The following is a 9,547-nucleotide window of genomic DNA, read 5'->3' as shown; positions in this document are numbered from 1 at the left end:
GCTTTGAAGATGAAACAGGCCTGAGGCCGAGATTGTTGACACAGCTCTACTGAATAGGCAAACAGTTGGCTCTTAAGAGGCCAGGGTGATGCCAAGCCAATAAAATGCAGCTATTTTCTCTTTGCTGCCCCTTTTACTGCCAGCTGCCCTGGTGCATAAAAGGGCCTGCCACAGCTCAGGGAGCACAGGCCTTTGGCTCAGTCCTCTGCCAGCTTCTCCACTGTTCAGACATCTCCCTGTCTCCAACATGACCTGTGGCTTCAGCACTGTGGGCTCTGGATTCGGCAGTCGCGCCTTCAGCTGCGTCTCCGCCTGCGGACCCCGGCCTGGCCGCTGCTGCATCACGGCCGCCCCCTACCGAGGCATCTCCTGCTACCGCGGCCTCACCGGGGGCTTCGGTAGCCGCAGCGTCTGCGGGGGCTTCCGTGCTGGCTACTGCGGCCGCAGCTTCGGGTACCGCTCCGGTGGCGTGGGTGGCCTCAGCCCTCCCTGCATCACCACCGTGTCAGTCAATGAGAGCCTCCTCACACCCCTCAACCTGGAGATTGACCCCAATGCGCAGTGCGTGAAGCAAGAGGAGAAGGAGCAGATCAAGTGTCTCAACAACAGGTTCGCTGCCTTCATCGACAAGGTGAGTCTCCTTGATCATGCCTTTCCTGAATCCCACCCATGCTCAGGACCCCAGCTGGGCACTGAAGAAGGAGTCAGAGACATGCCCACAGAAGCCCTCAGGCCAAAAGGAGAGGAAGTCATACCTCTTGAACACAGACAGAAAGACAAGAATAGGTTCAGAAGCTGCCTAGTCTAATGGGGGAGACAAACTGAAAACACAGAACCAGAACTAGGGGCAGAAACTCTAGTGCTGGGAGATAACATCCTGTGAGCAAAGGGCTGCTGTGTGGGTGTTCAATGCATTTGAGGACCAGCAGCTGCTTACTTGGTAAGGAGGTACTCTCCATGTCCAAGCAGGGCTGGTGACTGCAATACTGGAAGACTGCCCAGAAGGAATCTCCTGGTTCACACAGAGCCCTTTATATAACAATGGTTACTTGGCCACTGAGCAGGGCCCAGAATGGCTTGTCCATGCCTCTGTGCGTGGGATCCAGGGGTGAGCAACAGACTCGGTCCCCACTCTCCTTGGCCTTGTGGAGAGGAAGGTATGTGGTCTGGTTGAAACCATCTGCAGATGTCAGTGTCCAGCTCAAGTCTCCTCCACTGAATCCAGGCCATGAGGCAGTGGTTCGAGGGGCCAGGGGAGAAGGCTTCATTGAAGAAAAAGTTCTGGGGCCAGGGAAGGTTATCCAGAGCCAAACTTGTGAGAATTCATGCTACGGAGATACCCACCAGGAAGGGCCAAAAGGATCTGGAGCTCTTAAGAGCATGAGAGACCAAGAGTAGCACAAGAAAGGACTTACCAGGGATGTGGCAAAGTTATTACACAAAAGGACCTGAGTGGGGTGGCAGGCCAACCTCATGGAAGAAGAGTGGATGTGAAATTTCTCTTGGGCACAATTGTCAGCAATTATTGTAGTAAGAGAAGCCCGCTCCCCCCCACCCCACCCCCACCCCGCAGGGCAGAAGATCAAAGTTTGAATTCTTCTGCCACTATGAGATCTCAGGCAGTTAGGGAACCTCTCAATCCTATAAAACTTCCTCATCTGTAAAACAAGGGAGTTGGCACACACCACATCCCTGCACTAATAGTCCAGGTGACTATTATCCTAATTGCATTGTTGTCGTAGGATTTTGATTATTGGCACATACTTTACTTGTTAACTTTAACAGTTGGTCTTTCTAAAAAGGTTGACCTGTTCATTTGCACACTGACAGTCACACCTGTCTTGGAATAGTAGACATTCTGCATTCGGGTGCTTTTCTGCAACAGGGCTCATTAAACTCTTAGCAAGGCAAGCACTCAGGACAAGGGTTAAGTGCTGGGCCCAAGGAAACATTATTAACAAGAGCAGCAGGGTCTGGACTCTGCATGGCTTTAGTGCTTTCCATGACAGTACGTACACTGCCTTAGAAGAGACTGACATTAGCTCCAAGGAAGGACTTCCAGGAGAGCCACTGAGGCCCTAACATGGTTTAAAGAGAGGGGACATAATGCTTCTGAGGACTCTGAGTCAGAGAGCTGGGGATCCTGGGTCTTGGTGCTGGGACCCTCCCCACTCTTGCCCTCTGGTCCTACAATAAGAGGTTCTCAGGCTCTGCCTCTGTGCGGCAGGTGCGCTTCCTGGAGCAGCAGAACAAACTACTGGAGACCAAGCTGCAGTTCTATCAGAACCGCCAGTGCTGCGAGAGCAACCTCGAGCCCCTGTTCGAGGGCTACATCGAGACACTGAGGCGGGAGGCCGAGTGCGTGGAGGCTGACAGCGGAAGGCTGTCCTCGGAGCTCAACCACGTGCAGGAGGTGCTGGAGGGCTACAAGAAGAAGTGAGTGTGGGAAGGCGCCGGCTCCGGGAAGGGCTTGAAGGTGGCTCCCAGCACAGGGGAGCATCCAGACTTGTGGCTGGGTCTCTGCCTGATGATCAGGAAGAGCCTGTGCCCTCTGCCCCTCCTCGAGGTACATGGGTTCCATGGGTGGGTCCTGGCCCCCTGGGGACGGAGCTCAGCCTGACTTCCTACCAGCAGGTCAGGGAAATGATGTTCTCTCCCTTTCTTCTACCCATAGATCTTCTCTTAGGACCCCAGAAAAACTAACATTGCTAATCCTTTTGAGTCTAGCTTTCAAAGTCCTGGACCTTCTTTTGAAGTTCACCCCTTCACTCAGCTAACACTTTTTGAGCACCTATCAGGCACCAGGCAGATCCGGACAGGGTGATAGCAATCCAGGGGCAAATGATAGAGCCAGCTCGTGTTTCTGTGGGGCTTACAGTCCCCTGGTAGGCAGAGATGGCAGAGTCACAGACAGAGACCTCCGATGACAAAGAGTGACACAGAATACGAAGGCACACACTGGGTACTCTAAAGGAACCTGGTTTCCAGAGCTGGCCACCTTCCTTCAGTTATACTCTTAGCCATGCACTGCCAGGCCACCGTGCTCCCTGCCTCTAGCTCTGAGCAGGCCTGGCCACAGAGCAGGAGGAAGCAGCAGGCTCCACATCTCTTGGCTGAGCCAGGAGGAAGATGACAGAGGGGAGATCCTACCACCTGTAGCAAAGCCAGGGGCAAGGGGAGGAGTCAGAGGAAAGGGAAATGCAGACCTGGGTGAGAAAAGAAGGCACCTGCCAGCCCCAGCCACACACACACGCACACATGCACACACACACTCTCACACACACAGCTTCTAGATCCTACCCCCGGCCCCCCTTCCACCCTCACCCCACTGAGGAGCTCAGAGGTGATGTGAAGGTGGGTGTTTCAATAGTCCCATGTATCCCAGGAGGCCTGGACCACCTGGTCCCACCCCATTTCTTTTGGAGGTGGGGAAATGAGTGGAGGCGGGGAGCTAGAAATCAGGCTTATTTGCTTGCATGCTTCATGGTCAAGTTTAGAGTTGCTCAGAAGGGGCCCTGTTTTCCCCATACCCCTCAGATATGAAGAAGAAGTTGCTCTTCGGGCCACAGCGGAGAACGAGTTTGTGGCTCTAAAGAAGGTAAGTGCCTGAGCCAAGCCCCTCCCTGAGCCCCTGACCACCCTGTCCTCTCTGTCCTGCGATGCTGCAGCCAAGCCCGCAGAGTGACCTTGAATCTCACAGCCCCTTGAACCCCACACAGGATGTGGACTGCGCCTACATCCGCAAGTCAGACCTGGAGGCCAACTCGGAGGCCCTGATCCAGGAGATCGATTTCCTGCGGCGGTTGTATGAGGAGGTGAGAGGGTTCTTGGTCCTGGTGGGCATCCCTGAGCCCCTGTCCAGCCCTCCCACTGGCCGGCTGATGTGGGAACACAGGCTGAGATTGAAGGTTAGGCAGAGGAATAGAGAAGCAAAATGGGACAGAATTAGTAAGGGGCACGGAATTAGTAAGGGTGACAACCTCTAGGACAGCTGTGCCTTGAGAAACCAAAGCCCAGGCACACACCTTGACCGCACTTTCTCTAGCTCAGATTTTCTCTGGCAGCCAGAAGCCTGTGGCTGGTCCATGAGAACAAGAAATGGGTCTCCACACAGGGGCCTGGACCCCAAGGAAGTGTCCCCAGCATGCTGGCTGCAGGGACAAGATTTACAGGGGCCTGAAAAATCCCCAAAGCAAACATTTGAGAAGTAATTGCACTTTTTTCTAAATGGGATTTCTTATCTGTATGGAAAGCGATGCAATTTCATCAGGGAATTGTCTGCTCCAAACCAGACTTTGGCTCCAGATGGACCAAAGAGATTACAGCCATTGGCGGGTGAGGAAAAGCTCAGATAATTTGCTTATACTTCCTCTTTCCTGACTCCCGATCCACAGGAGATCCGTGTTCTCCAAGCCAACATCTCAGACACCTCGGTCATCGTCAAGATGGACAACAGCCGGGACCTGAACATGGACAATATTGTCGCTGAGATCAAGGCCCAGTATGATGACATCGCCAGCCGCAGCCGGGCCGAGGCTGAGAGCTGGTACCGCAGCAAGGTGGGTGGTCCAGGACACCTGCCTCCTAGACACAGCAGTGGTAGGGACTTGAGGTATATATAATTAGAAAAACCTTTTTTTTTTTCCCCAGGGATTCTGATCCCTAGAGATGATAACAGAAGGGCAGACAGTTCTCAGGTTATAGTGGCAGGACAGGGTTGCAGTGTATGGTTACACAGGCTGAGCACTGTACAACCTGCAAATCATCCATGTTGTCCTGAGTGGGTGGAATGTCATGAGCCTTTCTGCTTCCCTCCAGTGTGAGGAGATCAAGGCCACAGTGATCCGGCATGGGGAGACCCTGCGCCGCACCAAGGAGGAGATCAACGAGCTGAACCGCGTGATCCAGAGGCTGACAGCTGAGGTTGAGAATGCCAAGTGCCAGGTAAGGAGTGTTTGAGGCCCACCCAGGGTCTCACCGGCAGTGTGTGTGCCCAACTGGATCTCACCATTCACTCTACAGCCCATCAGGATGACTTGAGTCCTAGGTTATGGCCACTCAGGGAGCCCTAGGTGATAAAAGGGAGAGGTCTGTTTCTGGGGTGATCTCATCTGGGTGGAGAGACTGGACACATCCAGGAAATGGACACAGAGACCCAGAGGCCATAACCCACCTTATCCTCTCCTGGGCCCTTAGAACTCCAAGCTGGAGGCTGCAGTGACCCAGGCTGAGCAGCAGGGCGAGGTGGCCCTCAACGATGCCCGCTGCAAGCTGGCCGGGCTGGAGGAGGCCCTGCAGAAGGCCAAGCAGGACATGGCCTGCCTGCTCAAGGAATACCAGGAGGTGATGAACTCCAAGCTGGGCCTGGACATCGAGATCGCCACCTACAGGCGCCTGCTGGAGGGCGAGGAGCAGAGGTGAGGATCATCTCGGTTGCCGCATGAACTCCACTTGCATAGGTCTGCCCACTTCTGATCTTTCCTCATCCTAGTCTCAGCCCTAAGAACTGGTCCCAAGCTAGACTCTGAGGTCTTTGAAACCCGTATCTCGAAGGACTAGAACATGGTCAGTAGCATACAGAGAGGAAATGAGGGCTGGTGCCACTGCAATGTCCAGAGTCCCAGAGAGCCCAGGGCCTTCCTAGATTTAGAACCGAGGTGCCCTACCTCCCAGTTCAGAACATCTTCAAATTATTCCATCCTCAGCTCTTGCAAGATCCACTCCCTGCCAGGTTTCTTGGCAGTCATCCTGCCCTAGGGTGGAGATGCTGACCAAACTCTGATCCTAGCCTCATGTGACTCCCCAAAGGAAACTTCCTCTTCCTAAAGCTGAGCCCAGCCAGGTATGCCAGGTATTTTTGCTCCGGCTGTGCACTGCACAAAAGCAGCCAACTGAGGGGCAAATGAGGCTGAAATTCAGTATATACTCTGTTTGCTAAATAGTGTGCCCTGGCATTGCTGCAACTGCCAGAACATCACTTTATAAAAGTTAACACAAGGGCATAAATATAGGCCAGAAATAGCCCATTTGACCCATCCTGGCACCCAGGGGAAACTTGAAGATCTTATTCTAACCTGTTTTCTCTTTTCCTTTTTTACCTTTTCCCCACTCAGGCTGTGTGAAGGCGTTGGAGCTGTGAATGTCTGTAAGTATTCTGAGCCATGAAAAGGAAAATTCTAGATTGGGCAATAAGAGTGTCCTGGCTATGAGTGTATAGAGATACCAGGAGGAGTGTTTCAAATAATTCCCTCAGTAAATGGAGTAGGTTAGTCATACAGTAGGAGAGACTGAGATTAGCTAACAGGAAGAACCTCACAGCATGAATGGGATTGGAAAAAGATCACTGCAGGAAGGGACCTCAGATGTCACACAGTACAACCCTCAGCTTCTATAGTGAGGACACTAAGAGAGCAAGGAAGGGACTTACCCAAGGTCACAAAGGAGATCCAGGGCCAGAAGCCAGGGCTCCTGATTTGCCCGCTGTTTCCATCCACACCTTCAGAATACCAGCTGAACCTTTGTGTCCTTCCTGGGAGGGCTGAACAGATAAGAGAGGCCAGTGAAGGTGGCCAGATGCGGTGGCCACTAGCAGGCCTCCTGATACCGCGCTCGTCCCCGCAGGTGTCAGCAGCTCCCGCGGCGGGGTCGTCTGCAGAGACCTCTGCGTGTCGGGCTCCCGGCCGGTGACGGGCAGCGTCTGCAGCGCCCCCTGCAGCGGGAACCTGGCGGTGAGCACCGGCCTGTGCGCGCCCTGCGGCCAGCTCAACACCACCTGCGGAGGGGGTTCCTGCAGCCTGGGGAGGTGCTAGGCAGCCCCTGGGGAGAGCCAGAGAGGCCCCTCGGCCTGCCAGAAGTGCCACCGCCCCCACTGCTGCCTGAGAACAGCAGCGCCTCGGTAGCTGGCCCTCTCGTGTTCTGAGAATACACCACGCCCTCCTTTCCATCAGCCTCTTCTCTGCTCCGCTCCTCTAGTCGCACCTGAAGGGGATGCAGCCTGGGGAGGGACTCCTCCCTTCCGCTGTCTTGGCCTCTGGCCTCGCCCAGGAAGAAGAGCGCACCTTCCCATGTCCCCTAACTCTCTGGCCTCTTGTTCCCCCTCCATTTCTCCAATAAACCGAGGCACCCGCTTTCTGTGCTGTGATGTCTGGCTTTCTGGGAGTGAGTCCCATGCACCGACTGGTGAGCACCCCAGCCCAGGGAGAAGGCCTGAGGACTGGAGTGCTTCTGGCCTGCCCTCAGCCTGTGCTCCTGCAGGGCCTGTCCCCGAATGCTGCCGGCCTCCCCCTGGCCAGGCAGTGCTGACCTTCCTCCTCAGTCGCTCCTCTGGGTCTGGGGTAGCTGGGGACTTATTCCTCTGACTGGTTTTGAAGGGACCCAAAGGAGGGCACAGGAATCCGCTGGAAGGCTATGTATGTGTGTGTTCGTGTGTGTGTGCACACGCACTTGTGTGCACACTTTTAGCCCCCTTCCCACCCACCGTGCTTTCTGGGCACACCTTCACTCTGCTGTCCCACCTCCACCACACAATGCACCACGGCAGTAACCGTCACAAATGCCAACAGCCACTTCAGGGGGCCACCCTGTGTCAGCCCGGACCCCACCCCACCTCATCCCCACTGCTGTCCATCAGACAAGGGGAGATGAGACCCTTGACTCTGGCCCCTCCCCCGTATGCACCCCCCCTCAGCACCTGGAACAGCCTCCCTGCAAAGCCCTGTAGCTGATAAGGGGATACTGTCTACTGACTCTCCCAACTGCCCCACTCACTGCCCTCACCCCCACATACCTCAGAGCTTCAATCCGGAGGCTAAGATGGCTCCCCTGCCCCCGGTGTGGCCTGACCGTGCATGTCCTCTGTTCAGGAAGTGTCTGGGAGGTCTTAGGAGGAAGACCTTGAGGAGCCCCAGCCCCACTCTGGAAGCACCAGGCCTGTAGTAACCCCTCTTCTGTGTCGCCCATTTCCCTCCCACTGGCCCTCTCCTTGTCTGCCTTTGCCTCGCCTTATCCCAGAGCCTGGTGCTGGTCCTTCCTCAGGCCCTGACCTTTCTACCCAGCTCACCACACTATCTCTGGAGGACCCAGAACCTTCCCTCACTCCCTCCTGGCTCCTCACCCAAGCCCCTTTGCTCCCCGTCACCCTCACTCCCTTCCCCTCTCTTGAACTCTGAGTCTCTGGCCTTTCACGTCCTTGCTCTGCAGGCTAGGCTCTCAGCTCTTCCGTGGCTCACTTCCCTCACCCAGGCAAACCTCAAGCATGAAAATGCCCCAGAGTCCTTCCCTCAGCACTCGGAGCACGCTCCCTGGACAATGACCTCCATCCTTGCCTTCTGTTACCACCACCGTTAACATCCTCCCGGGTTCAAGTCCTCCAGCTCGAGTCCCCATGGCTCTCCGCTGCTCTGACCTCACTCCTCGGCTTCAGACCCACTCGCCCCAGTTTCTCCAAGACCTCTCCACTTGCCTGTCCTGGAGACTCTTCCAACCCACAGACCTTTCAGCTGAACTCACTATTCCTCATTCCCTCCACTGAGGTCTCCTCCTGCCTCACCTGTCAAGGTCATCATCACAGCTGCCCAAATCTGAGCCTCTAAGATCTGTCCAGGCCTGAACTCTCCCCTTCAAAACCAAATAACCCCTAAGTGCTCTCCTTTCTACCTCCTAAGTATTCCTCTCATCCATCTTTTTCCTCTCTCTGCTGCTGCTACCATCCACATTTCGGCCACCACCATCTTGGTTGGAGACCTGCTGGTCTCCCCTTCCAATCTACACTGAGCAGCAGCCAGAGACATCTTTCCAAAACACAGATCTGACAGTGGATGAAGTCAAGACTCTTGACCATGATGCACCAGTCCTGTGTATCTGGCTGTGACCCATCTCTCAGTGTCTCTCATCCCTCCCCTGCTCTGACTTGGGGGCCCTGAACACCTCTTAAATGAGAGCTGGCTTTTGCACAGCAAAGGAAACCATAAACAAAATGAAAAGCCAACCCTCAGAATAGGAGAAAATATTTGCAGACGAAGTACTAACAAAGAATTAATCTCCAAAACATATAAGCAGCCCATGCAGTTCAATATAAAAAAAATAGACAGCCCAATTAAAAAATGGGTGGAAGAATTACATAGACATTTCTCCAAAGAAGACGTACAGATGGCCAACAAAAACACATGGAAAGATGCTCAACATTACTAATCATTAGAGAAATGCAAATCAAAACTGCAATGAGGTATCACCTCAAACCAGTCAGAATGGCCATCATTAAAAAATCTACAAACGATAAATGCTGGACAGGAGGTGGAGAAAAGGGAACCCTCCTATACTGTTGGTGGGAATGCAAGTTGATACAGACACTATAGAAAACAATATGGAGACCCCTTAACAAAATTAAAAATAGAACTACCACATGAGCTAGCAATCCCACTACTGGGCATATACCCAGAGAAAACAGTAACTCAAAATGACACATGCACCTCAATATCCGTAGCAGCACTGTTTATAAGAGCCAGAACATGGAGACAATCTAAATGCCCACCAACAGACAGATGGATAA

General features: G+C 53.9%; 1 protein-coding gene across 1 annotated transcript; it reads left to right on the top strand.

Annotated features, from left to right (window-relative positions):
• Positions 1-208: 208 nt before the first annotated feature.
• LOC113893779 (keratin, type II cuticular Hb3) lies at positions 209-7,129 on the top strand. The gene is made up of 9 exons (XM_027543635.1): positions 209-631; positions 2,228-2,436; positions 3,538-3,598; positions 3,720-3,815; positions 4,395-4,559; positions 4,819-4,944; positions 5,197-5,417; positions 6,114-6,145; positions 6,622-7,129. Exons 1-9 carry the CDS (start codon positions 248-250, stop codon positions 6,807-6,809), a joined length of 1,482 nt encoding a protein of 493 aa, XP_027399436.1. The 5' UTR covers positions 209-247; the 3' UTR covers positions 6,810-7,129.
• Positions 7,130-9,547: the final 2,418 nt, after the last annotated feature.

Source organism: Bos indicus x Bos taurus, chromosome 5, assembly GCF_003369695.1.
Source record: "Bos indicus x Bos taurus breed Angus x Brahman F1 hybrid chromosome 5, Bos_hybrid_MaternalHap_v2.0, whole genome shotgun sequence".
Classification (NCBI taxonomy): Eukaryota; Metazoa; Chordata; class Mammalia; order Artiodactyla; family Bovidae; genus Bos; species Bos indicus x Bos taurus.
Note: the sequence above shows the minus strand (reverse complement) of the source record. Positions and strands in the feature narration are given on the sequence as shown.